Source organism: Notolepis coatsorum (genome assembly GCF_963971535.1).
Source record: "Notolepis coatsorum genome assembly, chromosome: 20".
Lineage (NCBI taxonomy): Eukaryota > Metazoa > Chordata > Actinopteri > Aulopiformes > Paralepididae > Notolepis > Notolepis coatsorum.
Window position 1 is genome coordinate 1,990,704 of NC_140184.1, and position 19,893 is coordinate 2,010,596.

Consider the following 19,893-nt stretch of genomic DNA (forward strand, 5'->3'; position numbering starts at 1 on the left):
CAACAACATGAAACACAACGACATGAAACACAATGACATGAAACACAACGACACATGAAACACAACGACATGAAACACAACGACACATGAAACACAACGACATGAAACACAACGACACATGAAACACAACGACATGAAACACAACGACATGAGACACAACGACACATGAAACACAACGACATGAAACACAACGACACATGAAACACAACGACACATGAAACACAACGACATGAAACACCCAAATAAAAGTACTGCACCACAACAACATGAAACACAACGACATGAAACACGACATGAAACACAACAACACATGATACACAACGAAATGAAACACAACGACATGAAACACAACGACATGAAACACAACGACATGAGACACAACGACATGAAACACAACGACATGAGACACAACGACACATGAGACACAACGACACATGAAACACAACGACATGAAACACCCAAATAAAAGTACTGCACCACAACAACATGAAACACAACGACATGAAACACGACATGAAACACAACGACACATGAGACACGACACATGAAACACAACGACACATGAGACACAACGACATGAAACACAACAACATGAAACACAACGACATGAAACACAACGACACATGAAACACAACGACATGAAACACAACGACACATGAAACACAACAACATGAAACACAACGACATGAAACACAACGACACATGAAACACAACGACATGAAACACAATGACATGAAACACAACGACACATGAAACACAACGACATGAAACACAATGATGTGAAACACAACGACATGAGACACAACGACATGAGACACAACGACATGAGACACAACGACACATGAAACACAACGACACATGAAACACAACGACACATGAAACACAACGACACATGAAACACAACGCCACATGAAACACGACACATGAAACACAACAACATGAAACACAACGACATGAAACACGACATGAAACACAACGACACATGAAACACAACAACATGAAACACAACGACATGAAACACGACATGAAACACAACGACACATGAGACACAACGACACATGAAACACAACGACACATGAAACACAACGACACATGAGACACAACGGCATGAAACACAACGACATGAAACACAACGACATGAAACACAACGACATGAAACACAACGACACATGAAACACAACGACATGAAACACAACGACATGAAACACAACGACATGAAACACAACGACACATGAAACACAACGACATGAAACACAACAACATGAAACACAACGACATGAAACACAACGACATGAAACACAACGACACATGAAACACAACGACATGAAACACAACGACACATGAAACAACGACATGAAACACAACGACATGAGACACAACGACACATGAAACACAACGACATGAAACACAACGACACATGAAACACAACGACACATGAAACACAACGACATGAAACACCCAAATAAAAGTACTGCACCACAACAACATGAAACACAACGACATGAAACACGACATGAAACACAACGACACATGATACACAACGAAATGAAACACAACGACATGAAACACAACGACATGAAACACAACGACATGAGACACAACGACATGAAACACAACGACATGAGACACAACGACACATGAGACACAACGACACATGAAACACAACGACATGAAACACCCAAATAAAAGTACTGCACCACAACAACATGAAACACAACGACATGAAACACGACATGAAACACAACGACACATGAGACACGACACATGAAACACAACGACACATGAGACACAACGACATGAAACACAACAACATGAAACACAACGACATGAAACACAACGACACATGAAACACAACGACACATGAAACACAACGACATCAAACACAACGACATGAAACACAACAACATGAAACACAACGACATGAAACACAACAACATGAAACACAACGACATGAAACACAACGACACATGAAACACAACAACATGAAACACAACGACATGAAACACAACGACACATGAAACACAACGACATGAAACACAATGACATGAAACACAACGACATGAAACACAACGACATGAAACACAACGACATGAGACACAACGACACATGAAACACAACGACATGAAACACAACGACACATGAAACACGACACATGAAACACAACGACATGAAACACGACACATGAAACACAACGACACATGAAACACAACGACACGTGAAACACAACGACATGAAACACAACGACCAGGGATGTCCCGATCCGATCACGGGATCGGCGCCGATCACGTGCTTTTCAGAGGATCGGGATCGGGAAAAAAATTAAATAAAAATCGGCAGTAAAATATATATATATATTTTTTTTTTTAAACAAACCTGACCATGTTCACGTCTTAAACTCATACGGAGGCCTTCGTTTTGGTTTTAAATTACATATAATATATCATTAATGTATTTATTGTCACACAGAGCAGAATAATTGTCCACAACAAACACATTCCCTTTAATTTACACCGTTGCAACAAACACATTACCTTTAATTTAGACCGGCTACACGCTCACATCACAACAACAGTACAACGCGTCGCTCCCGAAACACTGTTATCCACTCACTTGAGCAGCTAGAGGTTTGGAAGTTGGAACTAAGCATTTTAAAATAGAAAGTCAAGCCAGTCCAACAGCAATTGCAATGTTTGCAAGGACGACATTCCGTGTGGAGGAAAAACTCATGAAGCAGCAGGCTGGAGCCTGGAGGCGGACTTTTCAGACTAACTTTTCACCTGGATAACGTCAATTATTTGCTGTGACTAAGGATTATCGTCGGCGTTTCAGACCGTAAGTCGAACACTGAATGTATACTAATGTGCAAACATATATTGAAACTGTTAATATTTCTCATGAAGCACATTTCTCAGGGTGAATGTAATAACAAGAGCCGCCGCGCTCGCGCCCCTCCAGGGACTATAGCCAACAGAGGGGCTTGTCTTGCTCCGCCAGTTTCGGACAAAAATGCGTCAAAATTGATTACTAATGTGAAAGATCGGATCGGGAACGATCGGAATCGGTAGATATTTAAAATCACATGATCGGAATCTGATCGGGAGCAAAAAAAGGCGATCGGGACATCCCTAACAACGGCACATGAAACACAACGACACATGAAACACAACGACACATGAAACACAACGACATGAAACACAACGACATGAGACACAACGACATGAGACACAACGACATGAGACACAACGACACATGAAACACAACGACATGAAACACAACGACACATGAAACACAACGACACATGAGACACAACGACATGAGACACAACGACATGAGACACAACGACACATGAAACACAACGACATGAAACACAACGACACATGAAACACAACGACACATGAAACACAACGACACATGAAACACAACGACATGAAACACAACGACACATGAAACACAACGACACATGAGACACAACGACATGAAACACAACGACACATGAGACACAACGACATGAGACACAACGACACATGAAACACAACGACACATGAAACACAACGACACATGAAACACAACGACACATGAAACACAACGACACAGAAACACAACGACACATGAGACACAACGACATGAAACACAACGACACATGAAACACAACGACATGAAACACAACGACATGAAACACAACGACATGAAACACAACGACATGAGACACAACGACACATGAAACACAACGACATGAAACACAACGACACATGAAACACAACGACACATGAAACACAACGACATGAAACACCCAAATAAAAGTACTGCACCACTACAAAATGTATGTCAACATATTGGTTGCAGATAGAAGAGGGCGCAAAAAAACAGCAAAAATAGATAAGCTCTAGGAAGCTCCACCCCTGAGTGTGAACAACAGGGCACAGAGTGAATGCAGCGAGACAACAGATGTTCCTGACCTGCTCGTCGGAGAGGGTCAGACAGCGTTGGCTCCGCAGCCCCACCAGAAACTCTGCCAAACGGTCCACTCTGTCCATGCCTGATGCACCAGAGACATCCACAGCCTGGGGGGGGGGGGGGGGGGAGACAGATGAGCAACTTGAAGACGGTGGAGTGGGACAAAATGCAGATACAGTGATTGTATTTCTTTATACATAATTGTGTGTAAAGATAGACTACTAACCATCTTACTGTCTTCTACTATCATGCACTCTTCGACTAATTAATCTTCCTCGTCTATGTTACTACCTACTAGGGCTGACCCCTATTAATCGATTAGTCGACTAATCGGTCGAAAGGAGCCGTAGTCGACTGGCCAACCTCTTAGTCGAATATAATAATAAAAAAAAATATATATATATTATTATTATTATTTTTTTCATTCTTTCCAAAAGAAAAGAGGCCTAGAAGCGTGGCTAACTGCCTACGAAAACAGGCACAGAGGCACTGAAAGAGGATTTCACCCATCTAATGAACACACTAGACTAGACAAATATCAAGATGTATCCATCAGTGGACCAATTGCATGCTTTTGCAGAGGACAAGAAGCCTTCAGCCGACTCCTTCAGACATTAAGCACCCCCACAGCCCAAATGGAATGATAAAAAAAAGAAAAAAAAAGTTTAAAAATATTATACTTTTTAAAAATTTTAACATTTATTTTTTAGTCGACCAATTTGGCCAATCCTAGTCAACCATCCAAATCCTTAGTCGGGGACAGCCCTATTACCTACTATACTAATATGTCTCTGCTACTATCAGGGTTCCCACAGACATTGAAATTCAAGGACTTTTAAAAAGGAACACGCCAACATTTGGGGAAATTTGCTTATTTGTGCATGCATTAGGCTTATGCAACAGCCACACCGTTAGACTAGCTTAACATCATTCACTGGAAGTAGGTGTGCCAGTGTAGCCTAGTTCCCAACAGTCACGAAATACACTCCCAAATACAACTCCAGAACATTCCTGTAAACATGTTGTGACCTGTGTATTTACCACGTGGAGAAACAAATTATAATATTAGACATTTTCATTTTCTAAGCAGATATATACGCAGACATTTTATTTGCCGAACCACTGCTGCCTGGGCACAGTGATTTCATCACCTCAAAAGGCATGTTAAAAAAAATTTAATAAAAAAAATTTCCTGCCGACTTGTCGTACAAAACTTGTAAGTGTCTTTGGATTATAGCGCTCAGCTAAATGACTACATACCCCCGAGTCGCCAGGAGACGCAGAATCAAACGCTGTGGAAACACCTGACTGAGGAACGGTGGCTGCAGCCTGGGATGAGGAGAGAGGCTCAGAGGGATGATGCTGGGAGAGAAGCTCAGAGGAGGGATGAGGCCGGGAGGAGGAGAGAGGCTCAGAGGAGGGATGAGGCCGGGAGGAGGAGAGAGGCTCAGAGGAGGGATGAGGCCGGGAGGAGGAGAGAGGCTCAGAGGAGGGATGAGGCCGGGAGGAGGAGAGAGGCCCAGAGGAGGGATGAGGCCGGGAGGAGGAGAGAGGCCGGAAGGAGGGATGAGGCCAGGAGGAGAGAGGCTCAGAGGAGGGATGAGGCCGGGAGAGAGGCCCAGAGGGATGAGGCCGGGAGGAGAGAGGCTCAGAGGAGGGATGAGGCCGGGAGAGAGGCCCAGAGGGATGAGGCCGGGAGGAGGAGAGAGGCTCAGAGGAGGGATGAGGCCGGGAGAGAGGCTCAGAGGGATGAGGCCGGGAGAGAGGCTCAGAGGGATGAGGCCGGGAGAGAGGCCCAGAGGGATGAGGCCGGGAGGAGGAGAGAGGCTCAGAGGGATGAGGCCGGGAGGAGCCAGGGAAGCTTGGGTCGTTGAGGTGACCCGACACAGCGAGGTAACCCTCCGTCTCCTCCTTCACCTTCACCTTCAGGTTCTGTCCAGTCGGACCTGGCGTGTAGTGGACCCCGAGCGGCTTTCCTGAAACAGAACAGACAGACGCACACCACACACTCATCGTTAGTTGTATTCAAAGCATTCTATATAGATAAGTTTCATTTTAATATTAGAGTTCTGTATCATGTTATGAGCATGTTAGTATACAGTATGTGACCCAGCACAGACTTTTTTTTTTGCATTACTGAAATGTGGCACCGGTGGATCTCACGTGAATCGGTACTCGGTAGTACCGACGTGATTCGATTGACTTGATACGCTTAAAAGTACCGGATTCGGTACCCATCCCTACGCCCCCGCCTGATCTCAAACCTACCGAAGTCAGCCCATGTCACCCCACTTCTTAGAGACCTGCACGAATCCGCTTCAAGGCCCTCGATCTGGAATATCGCGCGCCGAAGGGAACGGCTCCCGCCTACCTCCGGTCAATGGTCTAACTAACTACACACCCTCAAGACCCCTATGCTCTGCCTCTTCTGGCCACCTCAGACCCACACCCACTCCTATCCGAGCTCCGGGAGGGTCATCAAAGAGAAGCCGCCTATTATCGGTCCTGGTCCCACAATGGTGGAACGAACTTCCCACCACAGACAGCCGAAACCCGACCAATCTTTCGCCATCGATTAAAGAATGAGACCGGGAGGAGAGGCTCAGAGGGATGAGCTGGACCAGTTACCCTCCCCACTCCTCCAGACCATAGCACCAGACATCCTCGCATTCCTACCTGCAACCATCAACTCCTCCCTCAACTCGGGGGTGGTCCCCACCTCCCTAAAACAAGCCAGAGTCACTCATAAAAAAAAAAACCATGAACCCCACCGTCATAGGCAACTATCGTCCTGTCTCTCGTCTCTCCTTCCTTTCTAAATAACTTGAACGTGCTGTATCCAACCAACTTACTGATTATCTCTTACAGAATGACCTCCTAGATCCTAATCAGTCAGGCTTCAGGACTGGTCACTCCACAGAGATGGCCCTCATAGCGGTCACAGAGGCTCTTACTTAGCAAAAGTGAAAGGGCTCTCCTCTGTCCTGATTCTCCTGGACCTGTCTGCAGCCTTCGACAGTCAACCACCTCCTTGTGTCCCTCGCAGGAATGGGAGTGGCTGGCTCTGCGCTGACATGGCTGACACCATACCTCAATGACCGCTCCTATAGTGTCATGGAGAGGGACTCTGTCGGCCCCCCGCCCCCTCTACACCAAATCTCTGGGTAACATTATCACGTCTCATGCCTTCACATATCATTGCTATGCCGATGATACTAAACTCTTCCTCTCCTTTCCTCCCTCAGATATCCATGTCTCTGAGTGGATCTCTGCCTGTCTGTCCGACATCTCCACCTGGATGACGACCAACCATCTCAAACGGAACCCAAGCGAAACAGAATTGCTCCATCTGCCGGCCAAATCCTCCCCCGACAACCTTTCCATCACAGTGGAAAATGTAGCTGTGGCCGCGTCCCCGACTGCCAAGAACCTTGGTGTTGTCCTTGGCGACCAGCTGAACTTCTCTGCTCACATTGCAGCAACAACCAGAACCTGCAGATTCCTCCTGAGCAACGTCAGAAGAATCCGCCCCTTCCTGACAAAAGAAGCCACCCAACTCCTCGTCCTGATTGATTGATTGATTGAAAACTTTATTAACAGATTGCAGAATGGGTACAATACAGTACAGCTCAATACACACAATTGTTAAGGGGATGCAGACCAGAGAAAGTCTTTCGTCTTGTTTACATCAGGGTCCCCCATTTTCAATTCATCAGGACATATATGACATACATGACATACAGATAGTCAGTACTGCTACATCTATACATTTATGACATACCAGATTTGCAAATACAGTACTGTTTGTGATACAGAAGGAGTCAAGAAAAGGGAGTATATACATTTGACGTAGAAACTGTACATTGGAGGAGGTTGGGTGGGGGGGGGTTGGGTACATTGGGATATTGACAACCATACTGGGTAATTTACATTGGAGGTGGGTGGGGGGGGGGGGGGGCACACTGTATAAACAAGCAAAACTGTACATTGAGGGGGGGGGGGGAGGAGACACTGTACAAACAAACAAAATTGTACATTGGACTATTGACAAAACCATACTAGGTAAATGACTGTACATTGGAGGGGGTTGGGTTAGGATATTTACAGGGGCCAGTGTTGAATTGCAGTCTCCCGTAGGTGTCCCTTGAGAGAGGTTTTGAAAGTGGGTAGTGATCCACATTCCTTTACAGCTTTGGGTAGGGCGTTCCACATTGATGTGGCATAATTGCGAAACGTGTTTAGTCCCTTATTTGAGCCGAATCTGGGTTTAACATGATTTGTGGAGCTCCCTCTGGTGTTGTGATCGTGGTATTCACTGACCTTTGGGAAGTATTTTGACATGTACATGGGTACCTTGGTCGTGTAGTGTATCTTGTAGACCAGGCCCATTGCAAGTTGCTGTACTCTGTCGTCTACTCTAAGCCATCCTAGGTTGTCAAAGTGGGCAATCAACAGTCATCTCCCACCTCGACTACTACAATGCACTGCTTGCTGGCTTTCCGACCACTGCCACCAAGGCTCTTCAACTGATTCAGAATGCAGCCGCCCGCCTAGGGTTGGGTACCGTTGAACCGATACCTGTGAATCGATACCGTTACCCAACGGTACCTTTTTTCTGTACTTTAGTCTCTAAAAATGTAATCTACCTATCTCAGTTGTAAAAAATATGTCCAAACTTCAAATGATTTATTATCATTATTATTTATTTAGAACAATTTCTTAACTCATTGATGGCCAAAAACGTAATATCCCGTGTTTTTAGATCCTTTGATCTTTTTCCTTTGATCCCCGTCTAGACACTCGGCCGGTCTCCCTGGCTCATCTGCCTACGTTGGAATTGCAATGACGATCGAATCTCACCAGGTGGCAGTACTACCTTTTGAACTGGGGATATCACTTGTCCCCAGTACTGGGTTTACCTCCGGCTGTTTCCGCCTAGGAGTGGATCACAACATAGCAATCGGTGGAAGATTTGGTCCCTCAGAGCTATTCTTTCCCGTATGGTAGCCATGCCCAATATACACGAGTAATTGTGATTGCCATGGGATCGACTGGGATTTATTCATTTTGGAGTACTTTCTGACTGAGGTCAGATCTATCTTAGGTAACCTGCTGGTATTTTTTTAACGTAAAACATGCTTCTGTACCGATCAGTGTCGTGTTTTACGGACGTAAAACATGCTCTACAAACACGATCGCAGTTTCTAGTTAAAACGACCCCCCCACCCCCCCTAGATGATTTTGTAAAGGCACATATGTACACGGTATATACCTTTGATTTGGAAGTATTTGGGGTTTCAGGCAATCAACCAGAACGATTTGGGCATATTGCATATAACGCGTCATAACTCGCGATCTATGAAAAAAGACTGGATTATTTTGGAAAGGGGCGATGTTTAGCGTGTAATAGCGCACAAACTACATTATGTAGAAATTAACTAGTTAGTCAGTGATGGACTATGAACAATGCCTGTCAAATGAGCCATACTATTGTCTCCATAGCTATAATACAGAACACACGATGGGTCTGCAAACATCGCTAAAATGGTCAATAATGCTGGCGCCATTTAGTACAGATGGGGAAAGGGCATGGCGCCCAAAGAGTTAATATATATATATATAATATTGCAGCGAGCGTTGTTTGCATTTAGCTTTGTAAAGTGTAACCACACTTGACACCGTTTTCGGCTTGCCATTGCCCTGACTGCTTTGTTGTTGAATCAAGTCAAATCCTAGGTGTGTATTGTGCATGTGAACATTGACGTGAACGTGTGGCACACTTCACTTCATAGGTTTCGTTTCACGGTAAACAAAAAAATTAAATGTCTCACCCAGATCCTCCGTCTCCTCCTTCACCTTCAGGGCCTGCTGTCCAGTCTGACCTGGCGTGTAGTGGACCCCGAGCGGCTTTCCTGAAACAGAACAGACAGACGCACATCACACACTCATCGTTAGTTGTATTCAAAGTCTCAGTGTTTTTTGTGAGACTGTGGTGGGTGAACCTCGGACCCTCTAGGCCCTAGGTTCTAGGGGTTGGTCCGGGGGCATGTTCCCCGGGATTATTATTATTTTTTTTACATTTTAAAGTTAAATGCATCAATCTGGTGCATTTTGAGAGCAGAATAAAGAGGCCAGATCTATGATGAACTTTGTGCTCAAAACACAAAAACGACTAGAACAGTGCTTCCCAATCCTCTCCTCGAAGCACCCCAGCCGTTCCATGTATTTGTTAAATTCCACCACCAGCACACCTGATTCAACTTAACAAGCCCTTTATTAGTTGAATCAGGTGTGCTGGTGGTGGAATTTAACAAATACATGGAATGGCTGGGGTGCCTCGAGGAGTTTATTTTTTTTAGAAAATACAAAATATATACTGGATTACTATTACGACTACTACCACTGCCAATACTACAGATACATCCCTATTGGCAAACTTTATATTTATAAAAAATATATATATTATTTTGGGTTCATTATAAAACTGTGGCGGGACAAATTAGACTGTGGCGGGCTAATTAATGGGAAACACTGAAGCATTCTATATAGATACGGTTTAATTTTAATATATGAGTTCTGTATCATGTTATGAGCATGTCAGTATATATATGGTTTGCTTTGGCAATGGTAAAAATAAAGCCTTGTTGAATGTTAGAAACGAAAACAGACAAACCAAAAGTATTATATAACCAGATATCAATTAGACATAGCAGCATTTTTTTATAGATCGAGGGGAGGAGCCACATTTTCGATGATGACGAGATTACATTAGGCAGAAAGAAAACAAAGATAACAGTAAATTGTAATTTTACTTGAGCAAAATCACACCACATTGAATTACTTTCTCTGAATGTTTTGTTTTGTACCAGGTTGTTTTGTTATAGCCGCCATCTTTAGTGATCTGGATGTCCCCGTTCAAAACCACCGCAGTGCTAGGGTTGACCTTCGAATTTCTTTTTGGCATTCGAATATTATATATTTTTTTATGTTGTGGGACTTGTACAGCACTTTGTTGAACTTTGTCAGTGCTGTAAAGTTTAAACCTTTTTAAATCTTAGACAAACTAAACACTTTGCTTTCATGAAATATTGTAAGCCGTCATTTGAGGCTTTATAAAAGCAGCACAATGAACACAAATCTGTCAGTGCCGAGTCCGACCTCATCTTAAATAACAAACAGCATTGCTTGTTGTAGTTAACACATTGTGCGCCAAAAACGTGATAACTCGTTATTGCCCGCCATGCGTTGTGCGCCAACAACGAATAAACCCATTTTTGGGATCAATATTTCATTTTTTCGCCATGGCATTCATAATTCATCCAGCCTCCCTCCGGGACTGCAGCTGGACCCTGTCTGATATTGTAACGCCTCAATACCGCCGCCTGGTCGATGTCGGGCGAGTTACACTCCAAGCCAAACCGGAAGTGGCGCTCGGTGCATCGAGGAAATTCCTCCAGCAGTAATATCTTGTAGCGTGGATCTAGATACACACTCGAGTACATGGGATCGCTTTCGAAACGAAATAATCAATATGATTTGGGCGTTTATTGCGTCATACAAACGGGAAATGGATCTAGCAGATTGACGTCAAATAATTGGAATATTTTTCCTCCAGTCTCATCGGCGAACGGTAAGAGGAATATAACGTTATTTTCCGCCCCCCGATTGTTTATTCATTTCAGGGCAATCCATCTGATCAACGTATCAACCCATAGTAAGAAAAGACGCTACTGACGATCAAGGAATTATAAACGCCCCCCTTTCCTTCACGCATGATGAAGCATAATGTATACCGATCATAGATTTAAATTTTTTAATATAGCGTGTATAGGAAAGAAACGCCAATCGATAATCTATCATATGCGTCAGGGCCTATAACTCGCGTTTTAGGAATTACTGCAGAAAACCTTAAAAACATACTTATATTCTCGATGGTACTAACACGACAATGCATGAATGAAAAAATATAACGTTCCCACATCCGGAACGATAGATACCCGATGTTGAATGGGCCATAGTAATGTCGATATAGCTATAATATTTAAAAAGTTATAGCCCTGCAAAGAGGGTAAACATCTCCATAGGGTTACAGGACTGGCAGACTGGGCATAAGGATGGGTACAATGCATGGCGGAAAATGTGTTAACAAAGAGAGGCAGAGTTGATTTAGCAAAACAAAAAAACGCTTTTTTTTTAATATATTTGAGAAAAAAAAATTAATTCCCATTCGAATCCCATGCCCATCGAACGAAGCTTCGAAGTATTTAAGACAGCCCTATGCAGTGCTCCATCTCCTCATCATATAGTCTCCGTCTTTACTAGATGGAAAGGATCACTGCCAAACCCAAGGCTAATAAATGGAGGCTAAGTCACCAGTCAATCATTCAATGGGATAGGGGTACGGGCACATGCTCAGATTTCCCTGTTGGAGTGTTGGGCTGTAAATGGTAAATTTACTGTATATAGCGGCTTTTATCCAAAAACGCTTTACAATTTGTTCCTCACATTTGACCCATTCACTCTCACATTCACACACCGACGTGGAGGCAACCATGCAAGGTGCCAACCTGCTCATCGGGAGCAATTAGGGGTTAAGTGACACTTCGACGTGCTGCCGGGGAGGAGCGGGAATCGAATCGGGAACCTTCCGACTACCAGACGACCGCTCTACCTCCTGAGCCACTGTCGCCCCAATTACTGACTGAATTCAGCAGCAGATCCACCTGTTGGTGGCCTTTGACATACAAATGGTAGTAAGACTTAAAAACACAGATCTATGATCATTTATAAGCATGCTCATTATGAAGAGCGGGAATCAAACCGGGAACCTCCGGATTACCAGATGACTGCTCTACCTCCTGAGCCACTGTCATCCAAAAAGGGCTGGAGACTGTTTATCCGACTCAGTAGACTGTACCGTTCATGTACTATTTCACAGTCGGAACCTTGTTCGTTCCCGTATACTTAACTCAAATGAGCTGGGAAATTTCACAATGTGAATTATAAAAACAGAATAAGTGGTGCGATTTATAATCTTATAAAAATAGAGAGCAAAAGAAACAACAGTAATTACAACCTGTGAATTGATCATGGGAATAAAAAATTCAAACGTTATTTTGATCCAGTCGGTTCCAGATGTTATTGAACCGGTTCCCGGTTGGAAAACGGGTCTCGGTTCCCGACTCTAGTAGTGACACGAGTAAAGTCTTCCTGATTGAGTAAAGTCTTCCTGATTGAACACCAAGAACTAAGATTCATTTGGACACAAAATCAGGTGTTTGCAAACAGGCCCACCTGTGTCTCCAGCGGGTTGGCTAGGAGGAGGATTCCGGGGGTGAGACTTCATGTGGATGGTAATTTGTCTGCGGGTGTCAACAGTATAGGGACACTGTAGACATCTAAACAGGCCCCTGGTGTGCTCCCATAGAATGCGTTTGAAGGACAAGCCTGTAGAAAACAGGGGACTGATTAAACGGTGCATTTATATAGCAGCTTTTATCCAAAGCACTTTACAATATTTATTCCTCACATTCACCCATTCACTCACACATTCACACCGACGGCAGAGGCAACCATGCAAGGTGCTGCCTGCTCATCGGGAGCAGTTAGGGGTTAAGTGTCTTGCTCAAGGACACTTCGACATGCTGTCCAGGAGGAGCGGGAATCGAACCGGGAACCTTCCAACTAACAGACAACCGCTCTACCTCCTGAGCCACTGTCGCCCCAATTACTGAATTCAGCAGCAGATCCACCTGTATGCCTTTGACATAAACATTTTAGTAAGGGGGGCGGCATGGGATAAGGACGTGTTTCATAGCTGCTCCCGTATTGTAATTGTTCCTCCTCCAAAATCATGGGATGGACCGACCGGATTTCTCGAGATCAGCATTCCCCAACCCTAGCTCGGCTACATTGGTATGTTTTTATACACACAGACAACTACGACCATGGCTAAAGTGAACACATTAATATGGAATACAGGGGGGCTTAACACACCTCATAAACATAAGTGTCCTCTGTTTACTAAAAAGAAAGAAAAATGACATAGCTCTTCTTAGTGAAACTAATTTATTGATGGCCGATGTAGATGTAGATGTAGAATGGCGAACCGACAATACCACGTAATTTCGTCTTCCTCTGCCAGCAACAAGACAAAAGGTGTCGCTATAGTGACGAAACCTAATCTAGATATCAACGTGTTGGACGTGTGGTCGGATACGGCGGGGAGGATAACAATGGCAAAAAGTGTAACCACACTTGGGACCGTTTTCGGCTTGCGATTGCCCCGACTGCTTTGTTGTCAAGTAAAATTCTAGGTGTGCATGTGAACGTGCGGCACACTTCATAGGTTTCATGGTAAACTAAACATTGACGCCATCAGACTTAAAAAGAATTAAATGTCTCACCCAGACGCTCCTCCTTCACCTTCACCTTCAGGGCCTGCTGTCCAGTCGGACCTGGCGTGTAGTGGACCCCGAGTGGCTTTCCTGAAACAGAACAGACAGACGCAAACCACACACTCATCGTTAGTTGTATTCAAAGCATTCTATATAGATAACAGTTTAATTTTAATATTAGAGTTCTGTATCATGTTATGAGCATGTTAGTATACAGTATGTGACCCAGCACAGAATTTTTTTTTGCATTAGCGAAATGTGGCACCGGTGGATCTCACGTGAATCGGTACTCGGTAGTATCGACGTGATTGGGTTGATACCCTTAATCGTACCGGATTCGGTACCCATCCCTACACCCGCCTGATCTCAAAACTAACGAAGTCAGCCCATGTCACCCCACTTCTTAGAGACCTGCACTGGCTCCCCATTGCTGCACAAATCCACTTCAAGGCCCTCAACCTGGAATATCGTGCGGCGAAGGGAACGGCTCCCGCCTACCTCCGGTCAATGGTCTAACTAATTACACACCTTCAAGACCCCTACCCTCTGCATCTTCTGGCCGCCTCAGACCCACTCCTATCCGAGCTCCGGGAGGGTCATCAAAGACAAGCCGCCTATTATCGGTCCTTGCCCCACAATGGTGGAACAAACTTCCCACCACAGTTAGGACAGCCGAAATCCAACCAATCTTTCGCCATCGACTAAAGACATTCTTCTTCAATCAATATCTGAAATTAAAATTAAAAACACTAACTAACTATTGTCATGCACTCTTCCTAATATACATTACTAACATACACTCAACACTGTAGCACTCAAGTCTGAACACTTTGATGAACATTGTTACTCAGCTGAAAGAGTTGTACACTTCCTGATGACTTGTTGTACAGAACTTGTAAGTCGCTTTGGATAAAAGCGTTCAGCTAAATGACAATTGCAGTAGTGTTAGGTTATCAAACCATCCCAAGTCCTTTAGATTGATATATATATATATGAACCAGCTGACCAGATATTCATGCGACAAAGTTGTATTTCTCAGACGGAGTCTTTATTGTCGATCACAAGAACACACAGAGAAGAGAACCGTCCGACCAGCCCTTCCACGGGGCTAAGTCTAGCACAGAATGATGACACACATTGACATTTATACCCCTAGTGGACAAAGGAAGAGAAGGGAGGGGTGCGTGTGTATGTATGTGTGCATGTATGTGTGCATGTATGTATGTATGTATGTATGTATGTATGTATGTATGTATGTATATGTATGTATGTATGTATGTGTGTGCTTGTCTGTGTGTGTGCTTGTGTGTGTGTGCCTGTGTGTGAAGAAGGGGGGCTAGGGGGTGATGACTTCCAGATGTAGGGAGAGAGACAGGCCCCTACAAGGGTGCAGCCGTGTGTGAGTGTGTGTGTGTGTGTGTGAGTGTGTGTGTGTGTGAGTGTATGTGTGAGCCACGAAGGGAGTCTCCACTGGCCGAGCAACAGCCCCAACAAATCAAAGGGGCCCCGACAGCTGAGTGGGGCAGGTGTGTGTGTGCGTGTGTGTGTGTGCTTGTCTGTGTGTGTGTGTGAGGCCGGATGCAGGGAGACACACAGAGCCACGGCCCTGATGGTCCTACAGCCTGATATTATCGGTTCCCGGTTGGAAAATGGGTTTCGGTTCCCGACCCTAGTAGTGACACGAGTTAAGTCTTCCTGATTGAACGCCAAGAACTAAGATTCATTTGGATTTTGGACACAAAATTAGGTGTTTGCAAACAGGCCTACCTGTGTCTCTAGCGGGTTGGCTAGGAGGAGGAATCCGGGGGTGAGAGTTCATGTGTCTGGTCATTTCTCTGCGGGTGTCAACAGTATAGGGACACTGTAGACATCTAAACAGGCCCCCGGTGTGCTCCCATAGAATGCGTCTGTTGAAGGACAAGCCTGTAGAATAGAAAACAGGGGACTGATTAAACGGTGCATTTATATAGCAGCTTTTATCCAAAGCACTTTACAATATTTGTTCCTCACATTTGACCCATTCACTCTCATATTCACACACCGACGCGACCATGCAAGGTGCCAACCTGCTCATCGGGAGCAATTAGGGGTTAAGTGACACTTCGACGTGCTGCCGGGGAGGAGCGGGAATCGAACCGGGAACCTTCCGACTACCAGACGACCGCTCTACCTCCTGAGCCACTGTCGCCCCAATTACTGACTGAATTCAGCAGCAGATCCACCTGTTGGTGGCCTTTGACATACAAATTGTAGTAAGACTTAAAAACACAGATCTATGATCATTTATAAGCATGCTCATTATGAAGAGCGGGAATCAAACTGGGAACCTCCGGATTACCAGATGACTGCTCTACCTCCTGAGCCACTGTCGTCCAAAAAGGGCTGGAGACTGTTTATCCGACTCAGTAGACTGTACCGTTCATGTACTATTTCACAGTCGGAACCTTGTTCGTTCCCGTATACCAGACATCAAATGAGCTGGGAAATTTCACAATGTGAATTATAAAAACAGAATAAGTGGTGCGATTTATAATCTTATAAAAATAGAGCAAAAGAAACAACAGTAATTACAACCTGTGAATTGATCGTGGGAATAAAAAATTCAAACGTATTTTGATCCGGTCGGTTCCAGATGTTATTGAACCGGTTCCCGACCCTAGTAGTGACACGAGTTAAGTCTTCCTGATTGAACGCCACAAACTAAGATTCATTTGGATTTTGGACACAAAATTAGGTGTTTGCAAACAGGCCCACCTGTGTCTCTAGCGGGTTGGCTAGGAGGAGGAATCCGGGGGTGAGAGTTCATGTGTTTGGTCATTTCTCTGCGGGTGTCAACCGTATAGGGACACTGTAGACATCTAAACAGGCCCCCGGTGTGCTGCCATCGAATGTGACTGTTGATTCTGTTGAAGGACAAGCCTATAGAATAGAAAACAGGGGACTGATTAAACGGTGCATTTATATAGCAGCTTTTATCCAAAGCACTTTACAATATTTGTTCCTCACATTCACCCATTCACTCTCACATTCACACCGACGGCAGAGGCAACCATGCAAGGTGCTGACCTGCTCATCGGGAGCAGTTATGGGTTGAGTGTCTTGCTCAAGGACACTTCGACATGCTGCCCAGGAGCAGGGCTCAAGACTAACGATGTCCCGTCGTCCCGGGGACGATCAAATATTGATTTGGGACGAACAGAAATCTTTTTTGGGACGCAAACGGGACTTTAATTTTTTTCACAGGAAATGTCAATTAGCCGACTGTCAGTGCGCGCATATATATATATGAATTATTCTACGTTAATAAAACATACCTGGTGATCAACTACAGTTTGCTGTAAACATTATGATATGTGTGTAGTGTTCTGATAACGACTGCTGCAGCGGGAGCTGGCTCATGCTGGATTTGTGAATAGCATGCAGCTGCAGAGCCGCAGAGCCAGGGGCTCTTTCAGGTCCGGTCACAGGCCCGCTCAACAGCGCCCCCCATCCAACGGCTGAATTGCCAATGGCTGAATTGGAGTATTGCACAGTGCAATACTCCAATTCAGAGATAGGAGTGGCTATTAAGACGGTTAAAACACTTCAAGCAAGAGCCTTGGCTAACGATGAGATCGCCTCTCTCACAAAGGAAGCCACGAGGCAGAGTCTACAGCTACACAAATTACAGAGGGCCTTAACCGACAAGCAGGCAGAGACGACCAAGATGCAATCCAGAATCAGCAAACTGCAGTCTCGGGAGAGACGCTTCAATATAAGAATAGTTGGAATCCCTGAGGGCACAGAGGGGAACCGTCCTTCAGACTTCATACGCGGCGTACTGCAAGGAATATTGGGCAAAGATGTCCTCCCTAATCCCCCGGAATGCGATGTAGCCTACAGAGCTAACCTGGCGAGGCCTGCTAAGGACCAGAGACCCAGACCGATCGTCGTGAGACAGCACAAGCTACAAATAAAAGGAGCTAATCGTCCAGGCGGGCCGCTCCAAAAGAGGAGATTTACGTTATGAAGAACACAAGGTCGCCATATTTGAGGACTATATTTCAAAAGTGTTGGCACAGAGAGGGGAGTATCGGGAAGCCATGTTCAAGCTATGGAAGTTGGGCTGCAGACCAGCGTTGCTTTTCCCAGCAAGGCTGTCAGTGAAGCTAAGGGATGAGGAACGGAGGACGTTTTGGTCGCTTGTCGAGGCTGAAGTGTATCTTAACCTCTTTATCCCGAGTGGTCCGCCGGCGGACCGCAGATGACATCACGTCATAAATCAATCACTCCAGACTGTATGACATAATGTTGCGTTTTTCAAATGTAGCCAAGAGTAAAGACCCTAATACTTTCAAAACAGCAGTCATAGTGTATATTTACCAATAGATTAATGTGTTATTAGTGAGATTTTAGTTTATGGAATGTGTTCATAATTTAGAGAATATCCGCCATTTAGAATTTGCGTCACAATTTGATTAGGAGAGGACATCCAGAGCTCTCAATGAGCGTAATGTAACTACATTACACAGTTCCCTTCACTCTCTTCCCAGAAGCAGTCGCATTTTTATCTCCTCTCCCTCCTCCAGAGAAACACCTCAAGGCCTCTCTCTTATCGGCTTGGAGACGTCCGTACCAGCCCTTACAGCTCGTTTCACCAGAGCCTGGATCTGCACTCGCTGGAGACGCTCGGACGTTTTTGACCTTTTTCTTCTTTCTTTTTTACAACAGAATCCTCAACTCGACTCGACTTTTGACCGTAATATGGATCTAATAAGCTGGGCTTTTACAGCGATTGATCGCATATTCTCTACAAGGAGGCAGAATGCGGATGACCCATTATGCCCTCTTGGGAGCTATCAGGCGGGATACACCATAAATTCATACGGGACCTGGCTCGCGATATGCTTTTTCCCGCTGGAGATAAACGACGTTGAGGACGTATATCTTCTAATTGTCATGCTGCTCGGCCTGGGCTCCGTCAGCTGTTGGATCTGGTACTGCCTGAATCTAATTCGGAAGAAGTTGATTCCCCTGGCCAGGGATTTGGCCGGGATCAAGGAAAACCAAATGGAACTGTTTAAAAAGATCGCTGACCTAAGTACCCTGCGCGGTGATGAACAATTGAGCTCCAAGACCATGTTGGAAAGGGGCGAACTCTACCATGTAGACGAACAGTCGTGCTTGAAGACTATTCTTGAGAGACTTGCTTCTAACCATACAGAGGAACTGTCGCGGTCACAGGCCATTCTGGACATCACGTCGGAAATTAGGGACGTGAAAATTAAGATGCCACCGTACCGTGCTAATAGGGGATACGATGATGGTGACGATGATTAGACTAAATTGACCTAATTCTGACCATATGCGGCATTATCTGCCTCGCTGCATGAAGTATCACCCCCCCCCCCCTCCCCCACCCCCCTTATCCCTTTCTGCTGTGGAACAGACCAAGGCCAGGGTCAACGCGGAGGAGTGACTCTCCAGCGAGGTGATTCTGGGAAGGAGGAGACGAACTGTACTGTTAAGGTTGACAGATTAGTATATAGATTACCAGTTGATG

The 19,893-nt window shown here is 44.9% G+C and overlaps 1 protein-coding gene across 4 annotated transcripts in view; it reads right to left on the reverse strand.

The window, feature by feature from the left end:
* The window catches only part of LOC311247448 (uncharacterized protein), a 101,564-nt gene that overhangs the window by 2,854 nt on the left and 78,817 nt on the right, over positions 1-19,893 (reverse strand). For 2 of the 4 annotated variants that reach the window (XM_084337887.1, XM_084337884.1), the window contains 7 exons: positions 17,106-17,270; positions 16,119-16,274; positions 14,361-14,441; positions 13,249-13,401; positions 9,786-9,866; positions 5,215-5,930; positions 3,957-4,061 (listed from right to left, as the gene is read on the reverse strand). In XM_084337887.1, coding sequence (XP_084194013.1) covers positions 3,957-4,061; positions 5,215-5,930; positions 9,786-9,866; positions 13,249-13,401; positions 14,361-14,441; positions 16,119-16,274; positions 17,106-17,270 — 1,457 coding nt within the window. The remainder of the gene's footprint in view (positions 1-3,956; positions 4,062-5,214; positions 5,931-9,785; positions 9,867-13,248; positions 13,402-14,360; positions 14,442-16,118; positions 16,275-17,105; positions 17,271-19,893) is intronic. The other 2 variants (XM_084337885.1, XM_084337886.1) reach the window with 2 other exon arrangements.